The following is a 17214-nucleotide window of genomic DNA, read 5'->3' as shown; positions in this document are numbered from 1 at the left end:
CATACATCCAGGATGGACAGAGGGAGAAAAATAAAACAAACTGTTAAATGGGCCAAAACAAGACAAAAGTAACAGAAGGGGGAGTAGATATATATATATATATATATATATATATATATATATATATATATATATATATATATATATATATATATATATATACACACACACACACAACCTAATGGTGCTTTAAAGTACATATTAAAATGCATTAGTATCTTTTAAAATGGTATATATATATATATATATATATATATATATATATATATATATATATATACACACACACACACACACACACACACACACACACACACACACACAAAGACTGAAAATTCTTTTAAATGCAAAGAACTACAAAAACACTGGTTACTTGAGCGAAGTGTTCATGTTTTGATACCGAGCTCATTGCCAGAGTATGAACTGTGTTTGCCGAGGGCGGATAATTTGATGGACGGCGTCCCACGCAGAACACGCTGCTGTGGAAAGTTTTGCATGACGCGCTAAAAAACACTCCGCCGTTCTGAACCGTGCACGCGCTCGTCGCGTGAGGGGGCGTGGCCCTCGACACTGTTTAAATAAGGCGGTGTTAAGTAAAATAGAGAGCTGATCAACTCCAGATCATCACTGGGAAACCTCAGCTTCGGGGCAGGCTGTAAAGTTTCACAGGTTTAGCATTATCAGCAAGATTTAGATTTAGATTGCTGTAATTAAAAAACATGACTCTACACTACCTAGATTAATTAAAATGTAATACATAATGTGTTATAACAACACGGCGGTTAATCTTATAAATACATGTTACAAATAATAGTAATAATAATAATAACGACAGCCTAATAATAATATAAAACATTTAAGTTTGATCTTATTTTCCTGCTCAGGAACTCGAGGGGTATTTTTTCGCGACAAAATATTTTACACATTTAATTATTTATTTAGCTATAAAGTCTTACTGAAACACACGACGATAAGAGTTGATTTGACTTTCTAATATTGGAGGGCTTCACTGTTAACTCTATTTTTATGAAGTACGTTAGAAATTCAAAACAGCTTTGAATATTCATGAGGCGCGACAGGTTTTGTTTTTGAATGCAGCGGACATTTTAGGATTTGTGTCAATAATACTGCATAAAACGCTATTAAAACCATTAAGGGACGTGTGACAGCTTTACCATTATCACGTCTGTTTGTGCGCACATTAAGTCTGTAAAAATAAACAGTGGATTTGTTAAAGTGCATTCAAGATCAACTTTCATTTAAAGCGAAGTCTAACTTAGGTCTAAATTAGGTGTTTGTTAGTCCCACCATATCTCCATACATATATGTATAGCTGGAAACTATTAATTATCTTAAGATCATTCCAAGATATAGGTTATGTGTCACTGATAGTTTCTACATGTAATTAATCCATGAGAGACTGAGGAGGTCAACCGTATGACACCTCTAAAACAGGTGCGTTCCTGAAGGATAAACCTCAGAGGGTAAAAGAATATGAAAACCCCTGGTGCCAACCTTTAAGGTATAGTTCGTCCAACATTTACTCACCTATAAGTCATTCCAAACCTGTATGACCTTCTTTGAACACATAAGATATTTGGAAAAATGTGGGCAACCAAATAGTTTGTGAGAGCCACTGATTTAGCAGAGAAAAAAAATCATTCTACGTAAGCCAGCGGCTTCAAGCATTTAACCCACATTCTTCAAAACATCTTCATTAATGTTCAACAGAGGAAAACTACTCATACAGGTTTGCAACAACATGAGAGTGGGTAAATTATGGCAAAACGCTCATTATTGGGTAAACGGTCCCTTTAAATTAATCTCAACACCAGAGGTTTTCTTGCCTTGAATGTTATTTTCTAAAGAAAATCAAACTTTCTCAGAAATGCACAGGAAAACGCATGGGCTAGATTTACTGAGAATTTGACAGTTTCTGAACCGTTTAGCTACAACGGGCCTTTTTTGCAGTTTAATGCTAATTTTATAATTTAAGCATTTAATGTTGAAAGCAATGAATATTTATGAACGACCTAAAAAGGACAACTTAATTTATCACGCATCATTTAGCTTACGTTTTTCTGTAGTTCACGTTTTACAGTAAATTAGCCAATTAAACATTTGCTTGCTTTTCTCTCTAAGGAAAGCGAGTTGAAGCACGGAAGATGACTGAGAAAAAACAAGTTTCAATATCGTTTACTTTTGCGTTAAAGATCTCCGTTTGAAAATCGTATTCACCAGCAAACATCTGAATGCAACCGATTTGAAGGCGGGAAACATTTTCTTTGTATTTTAAACTTTGTGTTATGAAGTTGTTACCCTGTTCTGATTCAAGGAGTTGCCTCCATATCCATCTGTGCCTAATGTAATCAGCCACAGCTGATTCTACAGCATAAGTGACATTAAATTAAGTGGAACCATGCTGGGCCTTAATTTTAGAGGCAAGAGTTACTGTGTAAATACCTCGTCTTGTATGCTACATTTAATTTAGAGAAACATAATTCCTTGTCTTTTATGCTACATTTATTTCAGAGCAAGATGGAACAGCGTGATGCAACATTTGCCACACAGCTGAAGTGTGACCTGAGTAAGTCCTTATTTTTATCAGACACAAAAATAGAATCTTAAACTGGGTCCACGTGTAATTAAATTTGCCTTAAATGAGATGCAAGATGGCCTAAAGTAATAAAAGCCTAGAGTGACGGGTAATTACGAAGCAAAGGTTTATCGCAAACTAGACTAGCATGTAAGAGAAGCGTCAAGTCCAGGATCACTAAGCAGGAAAAGAAAAGCCTGGAACTGGAACGGATCGAACACAGAACGCACAGAAGCAAGGAGGTAAAAATTTAGCTTGAATTTACATTTCTATATTTACATACTACATACATTTCTGTATGCTTAATACACTTCCAAACATTCTGATGACTCGGGCTGTTCTTTTTACAGCTTGCAATTATATAGTTTTACATTTACTCATTCAAGCGTTAATTAATTGGGAATTACATCAAAAATGCGTAAATGGCGTAGGTTGTGGTTCTAGAACATGGTGTAGGACAAATCTCAGTCGACATGATTACCAGCCGTTTAGATATAATACAATCTCTGCGCATAATGTTGATCGTATTTTATTGATGAATGATAGGTGTTCGCAAAACCGTGAAAAGAAAAGAAAACAGTCACTAAAGAAACTAAGATGAAAAGACTCAAAGACATCATGGTTGAGACTGCACTTCGGCACAGTGGTTTTTTCCAAACACATCTTTATTTATGTCAGTACAGTAAAAGCCTCAGGGAACTGAGGGAGGCCATGATGATTCTGCCCAACAACTTCGTTTCTTCAGCATCTTCTGCCATTGTTGGCAAAAACGGCTCGTCTTTGTACACCTCAGCACCTTACCTCAAAATTGTAAAGATTACTTTTTCCTCTACACTGCTGTTTGCCCATTAAAGACGATAATGAAGTTTAACTACCTGTTAGGGTACATTTAATTACATGTACAAAATAAGATCAAAACTACCAGCTTTGCATAACAATATAGCTTGATCATCAGCAGAATTTAACTTGGAAAGTAAAAAAATATTACATATCAACCTTAGTTAAATGTTGATCCAAAAAACCATTGACTTCTTTCCCAAACATGCGCAAGATAAGTGCGCACAAATTCCAACTAAGAGAAAGAATGTTAAACTTTCAATTTGATTTTTATAAAACTAGACAAAAACTATAGAAATTAAAGAATTAATGAAATGAAATAGAATAACCACCTCTTGTTTTGTCTGCCTTCAGATTCCATCTCATTCCCCCAGCATTCCTTGCCAGATATTCTTTCCATTTCTCTGCTCCAGTGCTCTTTGACTTCATCTTGTTTGAAAAGAACAGATCTTGCTCAAGAGTCTTTGGCGATCTGATTCCATGCCCCTGGTTACTTGAATAAATTTGCACTTCTCTGCAGCAATCTTTTTTCTGATAACCCGGCTGCACTTGGACTTCTTTCCTTGCTCTCTGTGACATGCACTAAACACCCTGAGCATAGACACACTCTTCAGTAATGCGGTGGCAAGAAGGGTCTTTTAGGGGGATAAAAGGGGCCCCTGACTCTGGGAGGTCCACCAAATGGTGGGCCAGGTCGCTTGCCCCTTGGAAAGGGCGGCTCATGATGGACCGGTGGTGGCCTACGAAGAGGCCTAGGACCTGGATAGTGCCCAGGATGAGGTGGACGAACATGGTGTGGTGGTGGAGGCCTGTGCTCCAAGTGAGGAGGAACTCTGCACTCTGGATAGTGAGGTGGGATTTCTTCAGGATAATACTCTTGTGCATGAGGTGAAATCGGGTGCATGTCGTAATGAGGGGGAGAGGGGCTATGTGGTGGTTGTTCATAGTATGGGTCAAAGTATGGCTCTTCAGGTAAAGGTCGAGGAGGACTTGAAGCTTCGTGATAACCCCTGACTGAAGGAGGTGTCCCAATGTGGTGATGTGGTATACTTGGAGGGTGCTGTAGAGGTATTCTTGGTGGATGTCGGTGGTTGTAGTCCACTGGACCATTAGGTGGGATTTTAGGAGTAAGGTGCGGTGCATGAGCAGAGTGAGAAGCCCCGTCTCCATGTGGATGGAAAGGATCCTTGTTTGGAACCTCATGCGACAAGTGTTCATAATCAGAGTTTTCTGGGGCATATGATCCATCAACACCACATCGTTCAACTTCTCCATAAGGTTCCTGCAATTTTGGGCTGGGATGAGGGCCGCTTGCTCTTGAAGATGCTGCATGCATGAAGTCTTGCGGTGGAGGAGGAAGCTTTGGGATTGGTGGCAGAGGTGTGGTGAAGAAATTAGGTGCAGCAAGATCCTGTCTTGGTTCTTTGGCAAGGTACGGCTCAAGGTATGAATCAGAGCTGGCAGATACTTGCTTCTCCTGATCATCCCGATATGTATAGCTACCTTCAACCATTTTAGAATTTGGTCCCACATCCCGTATTAAGGGTCTCTCTGTGGCTTCTATACAGTCTCTTAAAGATTTCTGGTTGCTGGGCAAAGAAGAGGAACATATTGCTTCGATGTGTTCATGCCGCATAGCTTCTGTCTCAGCAAGAGAGGGCACAGAGTTGAAGTCTTTTTGAGGGGCAATCATCTGGTGCATGTTCGTATGAGCTTGTGAATCGGTGTGAGTATTTTGTTCCTGCCAAGATGGAAGCGAATGCGTTATTGTAGCATCCAAAGCTGTGGAAATAGACACAGTTTGCCCCTGCTGATACGGGAACAGCTCTGACTGAGGAACATCCATAATTTCGTCCTGCGTTGGAGTAGCGCCAGCTTCATCCCTCACAGGGGTTCCACCAAGGTTTTCTGCACTTGCTGAAGGGCTATCAACAGCTCCTTTAGGCCATGTCAGAACAGATGGAAAGCCCAAATTAAAGCCTTTCAGTACTGGGTGACCTTGGAGGAGGTTATCAATCTTGGAGTCCAAGGTAGAGCTGAGAGCAGAGCTAGCAATTACTTTCTCATTCACTATATTGGACTGCATAGGCGTAGCAGTCACACATCCTTGAGAGGTGGGATCCCTAGCCGGTGGGAGACTAGATGGAGTAGGTAAGACTTTAGGAGTTGAGTGAGTCTCTGCTGTAATAGGCATGGTTAGGGACTGCTTTTCAGAATTTGAAGTTGTGGTGGTCTTTGCAGTTGGGTTGTTTAGCAAAGAGGACAGACCTGTGGGAAAAAAATTATAGAAAGAGAAAGATAGGGGTAGGGACGCATGGGTCAGCAGATTGATTTAAATACACAACACACTTTCTGAAGAACTCTTACTAAGGGCCAGACTACTAACAGCTTGTACCAGCGCAAATCCTCTTTACTACTGCTAGAATTTACTAAAGGCACGGAGGGAAAAAATTATTGATGAAAAGCCATGGACAGTCATTTTATGCAGATGACTTCATTGCATATGCAGTTGTGAAATCTACCCTTTCATACACTAAATTTACAGGAGGAGAATATTAAATTCAACAATGTGATTTACCAAGGTTTGCAGTATTAAATTTACTACTACTGTTTGTAGCATTATTTAATAGCCAGTAACAACCAAACAAACAGTAGATTACCCATACCTGATTATCATCATCTTGGCTTGTTTGCGTCCCTACAATAATTTATGTTGTTCTTAGTAAATTTCATTGCCACATTTATGGGATTGCATTTTTTTTATAATGATATGTCCTCCCTACGTTTCCTGGGGGTAAGAAAAGGTGTCCTATCCATTCATGCATACCCTTTTAAGACGTGAACTGTTTTGGATTATGACTTTGCAAACTTTATCAACTTTAGGATTAAATGATAAAGCATTATTCAATGTAATGTTCTAATGTGTTTTTATTGTTTATCCAGTGTCTGTTTGATCAAGAAGGGATGAAATTGTAACCCTATTAAGAAATATGATAAAACGTGATTACCTTTGCGTTTAAATAATGGAACAATTTATTTGTAATGCTGTAGTGTTTTCTATTGGACATTTAAGCTTGATATTTGTGATGTACCGATTGGTGGTCCACATGTAGTATCGATGACATGATTTATTGGTTGGGAGTGTAATTTAATATTGTCATTTTTAATAGTATGCATATGCCTGATTGAAACATTGCTTGTGTCTGTGATAATAAAATTCAATATTTTGAAAGTATTGATAGTGTGCGGCACAACATTTTTTAAATATCTTTGATTCAACAGTTTTGTTCCTCCTACGTATATCTTTTTTTTTTCCAGGCATGCTGAGTTTGTGTTTATGGGATTGCATTCTAACACTAATTTGCCCTGTTTAGTAAATCTGGCCCAAGTCGTTTCTAATATTATCTGCTGCTGCTTCCACAACTAGCCAAAAGATGTATAAAGTTTTAGGTCAACATGAAATTACATTCTCAACTCATTTACCTTACATATTATGATGCATTTTCGAGTAAAGCATTATATTTAACAGGTAGGGTGGACTGCATTCATCAGGAATTATAGGGAAGTGTACCAGAATTAAGACACCTGAATGTGAGTTTACATTTGACTGTGCACTATTATGCTCTTAAATCACCGCCTGCCTGGCACCAACTTTTGAGACTTTAGAAAACTCACACTGCAAAAGCTTTAAACATAATATGTTTGTCGTTCAAAGGTTATGCTTTTTAGCTTTTGGTTAACATTAGTGTGACCTAGGTGACATTGTCTAAGAAGGAAGTTGTTTCAAAAGCATCAAATGCATTGCATCAAATGTTTTCTTCTGAATGACAGACTACAAACATTTTAAAACAAACATAGGGTTAATTCTGATTTCATGTTGACTTAAAATATTCCAAACTACTGTAATTTCAATAAATGTCCTATCTTTGGTCTCTCAAATTATTTTTCGTTTCCATTGCTCACCCTGAAAACCCCCATGGGTTTGCGTTTTGGATAGAGCACTGAGCAGAGTGTTGGGGTTGATGTCCACCCTAGAAAGGATGCTGGCCAATGGGTTGGCTGGAGGGGCAGTAGTGGGAGTCTTTTGAGTTGAACTTGGAGTAGAAGGTACACTTGGGGATGAGCGAGACACAGGACTAACTCCTACAGCTGCAATGGCAAAAGGAATGTTTGAATGCATCAAGTAACATACAAATAAAAGATTTTGCTTGTTTGTTTTTTTAATCAAGCAGTTCTCCAAATACAGATTCCTAGACTATTTGTCATTTTTTCTACCATTTAATTTAAAAAATGTGGAGCTGTAGAAAAGGAAGTTAGAGGAATTGAAGCGAACACAGCACAAGGCACATTCAAACATGCATCTCTTAAATTAAATTACTACTAGGCCATAGCTTTGTGCATTTCGCATATTTAAAGAGATAATATAGATTTTGTATAGCATGCTGTACATATCAAAATTTCAGCATCTCACCTGAGTTCTTCATAACATTTGTGATTGTGCTGAGGATGGAGCTGATCTTGCCAAGGTCAACTCCAGCAAGGTTCACTGGCAGTGAAGGTGTGGTTGGTGTGGTGGAAGCTGTTGTTGTTGTTATTACTGCTGTGGGAACAGTCACTGCTGGAGTTGTAATCTGCTTTGTTTGTGTGCCTTCATTCGTTGGTAAAGATTCGGTCACATCTGGAGTAACAATGGACTGTTTGGACACAACAGCAGGGGCCACATGTTCCTCAACTGTAAAGAAAAAGCAAAATGAGGGAAATTAAAAAAAGAGAGAGAAAAAACTGCATCCCAACAGCTTAACAACAGTTGCTACTGAATAAGAAACATGCCAATATCAAAAAAATATGGTACCTATGATGGCATGTGCTTCAGTCTCCTCTACATCCGAGAGATCCATGTCCTCTACATCACGATTGTCTTTTTCTCCCAAAGAGGCACTTGGTGGTGAGGAACCCCCGACAGATGAGAGAGGGCTGGGAGCATCAGCCAAAGCAATGAGGTCCTCTTCCATTGCCTGCCCATCCAGATCTGGGTCTGGGGTACCAATCCTTTCCAGGGCGTGGAAGGGTGATTCAGAACCCGTGGGTGAAGGAGCATCTTCAATCGGTGAGGGAATGGGGGAGTCATCTGGATCAGGCAACATATTCTTCAGTGCATCGAGCTTGCGTTTCAGGTGAGATACCCGGTTCGCAAATGTCTCGTAGGCCTGGAGAAGCAATGAAGTCCCAATAACTACATCTATCAGGTTGTACATTCACAAAATTGGCATATTAACAAATGCATTGTTTTTGGGGTTGACCAAAGCAAACATAAATTATGCATAATAATGTTTGCAGACAGCATTTGTTTTCCATTGTATTCATTTGTTCAGAAAGGATTAATGAAATTAACTAATTGCAGTAAAGACATATAAAAAACCCCATATGTTTAATAAATATTATGTTTAACAAATAAGTTTATAAATAAACATGACAACCACTATAAAGATAAACACACGATTACGATAGGACATGGTTTGTAAGTGATTTTGTTTTATATTTTCATAGCAATATGTTAATTTGTAAAGAGATACAAAAAGGCTATAAATAGCATATTTTGTCAACAGTAAATGACCAAATTCCACATATGATCGCAAATGGAAGTTATTATAAATACTCAATGGTGGTTTAAAGGGAGTTTAGAGTAAAAGTGTACTAATAATCTCATAATTGTCTTATGTACCACAATGCTAATGTTAGCTGCAGAGCAGGTGCAGTTCTTCTTCATAATGCATTTTGTATGGTGTACATTTTAGGACATCCTGAGACCTCAGTCATACAATGAAAAGACGTCATAGCACTGAACAAAACGGCATCAGGTCACACGGACTCAGATCTGCGCGCACACACACACACACACACACACACACACACACACACACACACACACACAGGCTGTGACGATATTAGATTTCTCACACCAAGGTTATTGTAGCCAAAAAAAGGGAAAACCATTTAACAGTCCAGTTATTTTTTTACTTTATTTAGTTTTTCTTTTTTACCCATGAAATGAACAAATGCAAAAAATGATTAAATATGATATGAAAAATCAACAGTATGATGAATAAATTATATATATATATATATATATATATATATATATATATATATATATATATATATATATATATATATATATATATATATATATCCATCCACGTATAACCTTTTTTTTTTTAACCTTCAACCTTACAAAGAAAAGCTAAATATTGCTGTCACAGATAGACTGAAAAAAAAACAGGATGTTTTGCTACACAATGGTCTGGATGTCTTTATTTCTGTACAAATTCAATTGCGGCACAATGCAGCTGAAACCACTAAAAGCATTAAATGAGCATTTGGTCATTAGTTCTGAAAGGCTATTTGCTGCTTTCAAATATAAAGATAGTTTTTTATATGTGCATTGAAATAATGAGTCAGCTAGAAGGCCTGAGGCTGCTGTGAGTGAGGAGAGATTAAGAGCTCTTGTTGAAGCAAACAGAAATAATTAGATTTCGTAAAGTGCTTTTTGGAAATATAAATAAAACAACATTTTACTTATTTTATACTCAGCCATTTCATTTGAAATGACCTGATGGTTTCACTACATTCATTCTGGTCTCCCAGTGTGGAGAACTAAAGAATTTAGTTTCTCCATTAAACACTGTAAAATACACTGTAAATTTGTACAGGATTTTAAATGACACCCAAAAATATTAGCACATTAAACTGCAATACTCACTTTAGCCACGATCTTGACCTCTTTATACTGCATCTCATAAAATATATCCGCATTCTCCAGGGTTTCCATCAACGGTGGGCCTTTTTTGACCTCTCCATCCAGAAAGGAAACGAACTCCTGAAGCTTCGCACTCCCATCTTCAAAGTCTTTTGAAAACCTTTTACCTCCTGCCTTGTCTAAAGTAAGAGATGCAGGAAGAACGAACACACAAAAATGTGAAAAACATAGATTTTTTGTAATGATCGCATATCCTTTTAGATTCTTAAAAGGCCGCTGTTTACTGACCTTTCAGTTTCTTTAGAGCCTCTGTGCTGCACACATCCACTCTCATTGCAGCTAACTGTTTCTCTTTGAGCTCAATCTCATCCATGGACTTCCTGTACTTGGACAGATGCTCAATAAATGCTGAGGGCTGACAGGCAAAAAAAAAAAAAAAAAAAAAAAAAAAGTAGGTAAGAGGTTATATAAATGAAAAGAATAGCCATTTTTAAATTCCCCAAAACAAGAGTCATTCAATTCCAGTCTGAATAATGATTTATTTACCACAAACTCAGCAACAATCTTGGATTTCAGGGCAGATTTGGAGTTGACTGGAGCAGGAACTAAAATTAAGGAATATTTAAAAAGAAAATCATTGCTTTGTTATAAGAATTTCTATACGTTAAAGTTACTGACAAGCCTATAAAATACACTTTTGCTCCATTGTGCTGCATTCTTAATGAATAAGTAATTAATTCAGACCTTTCACTGGTTCTTCTTTCTGAACCAAACCGTTCCTCAGCTGACTGATGAACTCCTCCGAATAGACACTTCTCTCTTCCCAAATGGATAGTATCCTCGCCACCGCCTTGTTCACCTTCGAATCCTTTGTGGCGCTAAAGACAATTTGCATATACAAAGATTCATAATGCAAATTCATTTTAGAAAATAACTGCCATGCATTGCATACATGCATAGTTAGAAGCGCTCATTACTAGTGCACTGAATGCAGCATTACCCAAAAGCAGCTTTTAGTCGTTTATGCCTTTGTAGAAACATACTTACATTTGACATTTATTTTTTTAAGTACAATAAAGGAGAACACAGTTTGATTTATCTGTCGATTATTCAATAATTAAACTAAATTGTCAAAAATGCAGAAATGTACCGAAAATAAAACGCATTTAATAAACAATAATAACGGTAATAAACAAAAAGTGCAAGGCACTTGTGGCCAGGTATGGTGACCCTGATGCCTCACCTGATGAGCTTCATAGCTTCTGGCAGCACATCAGTAAAGGTGGTCCGGTAGACTATGGCATTTTTCCTTTTACAGTTCTGAATGACATCGTTGGCCAGGTAGAAGAGATTAAGCCTGTGTTGTGCATCCGCTGGGAAAAGAAAGGAAAGGTTTAACTTCTTACAATGGCACTAGCACTGTATTTGTCTAATATTAGTTAAGAAATTTCACGATTTAACATTTCATTTATACAAAAATTTCACAAATTCCAGCAACCTCTTTAAATTCCATCCCATGCTGCTCTTATCAAACGGTTAAAAGCTCCATTATATTATTAAGATAAAAGGCCCATCCACACCAATAGTAATAAGTGTAAGGATAACTATATCAGTGTCTACACCAATGCACTAATATTCTGTTTATTATCAGCATGTGCTGCAGTTATGCTGTCTGCTGCTTTAAATGTTTGAGAGCGCCTTAAAAACAGGATGAATTCTGATTGGCTGACAAAAAAACAAAAAAAAACAGAAACCAACAGCGCTTCTCTGTGCCACTATTGAAATAGCTGTGAAGCAAACTTTGCTATTTATTTACATTTAAAACCATTTTTAAAACCATATCTTTACCAAAAGCATTATGAACAGCATTGAATTCAAACTTATTTTTGTCATTAAATCCTGTCATGATTATTAATTCTGCCATGATTATGGTTGCACCCTTGTCTCAGACTATATTATTAAAATTAAAAATTTACTTTCTGCAGTTGCAGCTTTAATATTTTTTGAAATACATTTACTGGCAACACTTTATTTTACCGTCCTGTTCCTCATGTACATAATATGTACTTATTGTAGTAATTACAATAACTAGGTACCAACCCTAAACCTAACATGTAGTAACTTTATATTACATTATTTTCTTGTGGAAGTACAAAGTAAGTACATTGTAAGCACATGCAAGTACATATACTGCAACCAATTTATTGCATCACAATCATTTCTATCACAACCAGTGTTACACATTACTTATTATATAATTATTATTTAAAAAAATAATCATTTACAGTTACTTCATACAAATAGTAATGAGTTACATCATATAATTACTAGGGAAAGTAACTGTTCTGTTAATTCTTAGAAAAAAATAAAATGTTGAATGAAATGGACACTAAATAGAATAAATTATTACTAGAATACACTTTACACTAACCTACACTTTTTTTATGTTTCGTTTCTGAGACACCCATCAAATTCAATATATATTATTGTAAATACTATCAACACTCTATGGACACCTCGACAATAAAATCAATCATAGCTCATTTTTTTTATAGCATTATAATATTATTTTGTTTATAATTTAGCATTGTAAGATGACGATTTAGTAATTAAAATAACCGTGACAGAATATTTGAGCTTGAGTTGACTGTTGCTTAAAGATATTGATTGTCATTTAGTGTTTCTATAAAAATAGTGATAAAACTACTATGGATTCTTCTACTAATAACAACATAAAATGCTTTGTCTGCGTTCGCTCAAATTGATTTGCTGAAATGAAAACGGGGACGTCGACAGGTGAGCACCAGCCAATAAGATTGCCGCTTGCACATTAGTTCCGCCCACTACCAGACAAACCGTCAGTTCTTAAAAAGCTAAAGACTTCCAAAGGAACTTCGCTATTTTGAAAATACAACAAAGAACATCGTTTACATGTAGAGCGTCAATTCTGCATGTTGTGTAAGACTCTCTCTTCAGTGTTTTTCTTTGCGTGTGTGAGAAAGCTCCAAGCTAGTTTTTCAGTACATCAAATAAAGGTACGTTACACAGCAAATCCATTCAAATGAACTGAAAACTTTAATTTCAGGTCTAATAATATTAGCCTATAGTAAATTATAGTAACGCCACGTTTTATTCAGTAACAGGGGAAACAAAATCTGTTTAATTACTCCTTACTGGAAAAAATGACGGCATTCGTAACACTGTTATTACCATAACTAATCCCAACAAAAAGCATGATTAGATATAAGAAATTCAACCAGTTGATGAAAAAAAAATATATATATATATGGCTTAGAAACTCACTGGCACGACCCTCCTCAGTACAGTTTAGTAAATCACAACAATAGTAACGTTTACATGAATATTTTCAATACCACAATGTGGTTCAAGCTGTGTATTCACAATGAGATGCAGTTTACACTTTACATTACAAGTCTTCTAATCTAGATCCAAAAGACTAACTCCTGCAGGCGCTCCATGCGATGTAACATCGTGCATCAGTAACACCTCTCCTGATAAATCATGAATGTACGTCATAACTGTTTAAGAGTTAATAAATGTGGTGGAAGCCTTAAAGTCAATCCTTTTCTCCCAGAAGACCACTTTTAACCTTAGTACACACTGTGACAGATTTACTAAATAATACAGCACACAAACTGTTAGAAAATCACATAGCTTATAGGGCTGTCAAGGTGAAGGAATTTCCCTTGCATTAATTATGAGTGGCTCAATATATATATATAACAGCCTATACATGCATGAAGTGTAAAACAAGTGAGTAATCTTATGAAAAAGAGCAGTTGATGTGGTTGTTGCAATCCTCTGCGATTATGCTTGCCAATAGCGCAGTATTGCAAGATTGCGGTTATCGTAACATCCCTAATAGATCAATAGATGGATGATAACTGAGCTTTTCTATTTTTCTCATTTCATTTTCGACATACATACATACATACATACATACATACAAAGATCAAGGAAACCTAATTCCTCACAACAGAAACACTTTAGGCTTAAGATGCTTTTAGAAGAAAAATATATATAACTGCTGTATAAAAAAACTCTTTGTGGGAGAGAAATACACGCGTTCCTCATTCTAGGGTCACGAACTTCCTTAATTAAATTCCCAGCAGATTGCCGTTTCTGAACATCTTTCTTATCTTGTGTTCAAACAATACATAAGCCCTGCCGAATGCTGACAACACTAGACAGCATCCTGACTAATAAAATGGCACAGGATGAGTAATAAAAGCGGAAACGACTTAGCAATTTTAAATTTACGGTTACTTTATCCCAAACAGTTTATTTTTTAGGGACTTTTGGTTATAAGCCTGAAAAATGACTGTGGTGAACGCAAGAGCACACCATTTCCAGTTCTGTCAAACTATTAAAAAGGACCACTCCAATATTTTTGAAAGTGAGCTCATTTTCCAACTACCCTAGAGTTAAAGTATTTCTATTTGTGTGTCTTTAAAAAGGCAGTGGTTAACAAGTTGCAAATTAGACCTACAGATTTTGTCAGGGATATAAAAGATGAATATACTCAGTAGTTAGCTTCATTCTGTTTTAGTAAACTCAAGCTCTTGCAAACTATACTTTAACTCAATCTTCCCAACTTCTGCAATCACACAAAAGAAAAATTTCAGTAGCTTTTTTTTTTTTCCTTTCCCCCTCGAGGAAACCAGGGTGAAGCAAACTTCCAGATAGATCTACAAATATAAAATATATTACGCACGCTGCATTCTATCAATTGCTTATACTGTTAAATTTGCCTTGTGCTAAGAATTACTCAAATTTAATAAAAGATTCAGACATGTCTGCAATGATATCCCTTCCCACTTTGCTTCTTGTCAGTTCTAATCTGTCCAGTCAATACAGAAACAAATGCCAAAAATGAACTTAAAAAAAAAAAAAAAAAAAAAAAAAAAAAAACATACACGCACAAACATTTACTTTCATTTTACTGTTATGGTCTTAATTGCAAGTATTTCCATTTATCAAAACAGCAAAAGATGAAATGCCACTGAAATTGTTAAAGGTTTTGAAACTAATTTTGCCGATTCAAACAATTCTGAACTCACAACTCTGAGGTTTAGAGCACATCTGATTTGTCAGGAATCACCAGCCTGACCAATCAACGCCAAGGCTGAATGCACTCTCACGCAAAAAGCACTTTATAACTGGAGCTGCTCAGAGATTACGCGTTAGAGTTGTCTTTCTCTCAAAAGACGGCAGAAGTTGCAATAAATCACAACCCCCTACACTAAAGTTGCAAAAAACACCTTTGCATGATCTATTTATTGTTTCTGTGATGGGGAAAAAGCAGACAGAATTGTTGAAACCCAGGCGTATAAATGCAATTTACTGTATAACACAGAACTGGTCAAAGTTTGGATTATTTGATCAAAGGTAGGTTAGTACACGTGAATCGACTGCCGCTATGAACTAGTATCTGTAAATAATAAGCCACAAAAACACTATTTAAATATGAATCCTGCATATTACGCGCTACTGCTGCAGGAATTACTACTACTTTTGTTTCACACGACACGCTATTTCTTCCTCCTTTTATTAAAATGAAAATTTATGTTTTATGACCTTTCGGAAATCACTACCAAATTGGCCAAGATTAAAGATACTGTCATGCTATATACTAAAGGTACTACAGGCCAAAATTAGGATGACATTTCAATAGGCTATTGAACCAAGTGTGCCCATGAGAGGATATTAGTGTTATAGTATCATTAAAATAGTTATAGTCTACTTAACAACTTCTACAACGGAGCTAGGAAGACATTTAAATTATTTACACTTATTATATACACTGTGCTTTTTCAAGTGAATCACTTGATGTGCATGAGATGATGAATTGAATAGTAAACCCTTGTAGGTCATCAGAAAAAAATTATAATTATGAGATTATGCTATTACACACAAATTTCTAAAATTAATTTGTTTAGCTTTAGTACTGTACTCACAGGCTTGAAGCATTATTCAGTGGCCCCGATATTCTCTCTCTTTACAATTACTGCAGACGGATGCAGAGAGGAAGTGTAACCAACACCAGAGAAGGCAGTCAGAGCTCCGCGCAAAGCACAAAGACTGGAATAGTGGCATTGTAATTAACTATTTCCATTATCGATTAGCTGTTTCAGAACTAAAAAATTAAAAAATCCCTTTTTAAGCACATTCTCAGAAACAAATTATGTTAAAAAAAAACGAGACACTTTTATCTTGATCAATAATGCCACAACAATAACACGCCAAGCCATCAGAAGAGATCGAAACCTGTATTTAAGAAATGTTTGCTAGCGCGTACCATTCAAAAACGGATGGATCAAAAATGTTTAATCGGATGTGTATGCTATTTATCTTGATGGAAACATCCCTGAGCAGTACAAATACATGCCTGGAATCCACTCACAAATAACCCCGACATTTACTTTATTCACTTACATTCCCACAGGACTGTAATTTAGTGATAGGGGTCGCATACCACCGTATTTTACCTCTTTCATTACACACTGTCCTAAGAAAAAAAAACCTGTCACTGTCGATGTCAAGTGTCACTAATTTTAAAAAAGGGCATTTGTAGATTTCTACTCAACTTACAATTAGGCCCCCACAATTAAGTAATGATGAAATATTGCCAATAGTGCAAAATCAAAGCATTCATTAATAATATATACAAATTCTATCTATCTATATCTATCTATCTATCTATCTATCTATCTATCTATATATATATATATATATCTATCTATCTATATATCTATATCTATCTATATATCTATATCTATCTATATATCTATATCTATCTATATATCTATATCTATATCTATCTATCTATATATCTATATCTATCTATCTATCTATATCTATCTATATATCTATATCTATCTATATATCTATATATCTATCTATCTATATCTATATATATATCTATCTATATCTATCTATATATCTATCTATATCTATATCTATCTATATCTATATATATATCTATATATATATATATATATAT

At 36.0% G+C, this 17214-nt stretch overlaps 1 protein-coding gene across 4 annotated transcripts in view; it reads right to left on the bottom strand.

The window, feature by feature from the left end:
* The window catches only part of LOC122323511 (CUGBP Elav-like family member 3), a 46830-nt gene that overhangs the window by 26937 nt on the left and 2679 nt on the right, over window positions 1-17214 (bottom strand). For 3 of the 4 annotated variants that reach the window (XM_043217386.1, XM_043217387.1, XM_043217385.1), the window contains exon 1: window positions 3766-4041. Coding sequence is in view for 1 of the 4 variants with exons in the window: in XM_043217384.1 (XP_043073319.1) it covers window positions 4044-5701; window positions 7397-7582; window positions 7905-8165; window positions 8286-8640; window positions 10194-10369; window positions 10479-10605; window positions 10737-10795; window positions 10935-11068; window positions 11434-11563 (3086 nt within the window). In the remaining 3 variants the exon portion in view is untranslated. Of the gene's footprint in view, window positions 1-3765; window positions 5702-7396; window positions 7583-7904; window positions 8166-8285; window positions 8641-10193; window positions 10370-10478; window positions 10606-10736; window positions 10796-10934; window positions 11069-11433; window positions 11564-17214 lie in introns of those variants that run through there. The other variant, XM_043217384.1, reaches the window with a different exon arrangement.

The sequence above is a fragment of the Puntigrus tetrazona genome, chromosome 19 (assembly GCF_018831695.1).
Source record: "Puntigrus tetrazona isolate hp1 chromosome 19, ASM1883169v1, whole genome shotgun sequence".
In the NCBI taxonomy this organism is placed as follows: domain Eukaryota; kingdom Metazoa; phylum Chordata; class Actinopteri; order Cypriniformes; family Cyprinidae; genus Puntigrus; species Puntigrus tetrazona.
The sequence above is the reverse complement of the archived record's forward strand: the minus strand, read 5'-3'. Positions and strand labels throughout refer to the sequence as shown.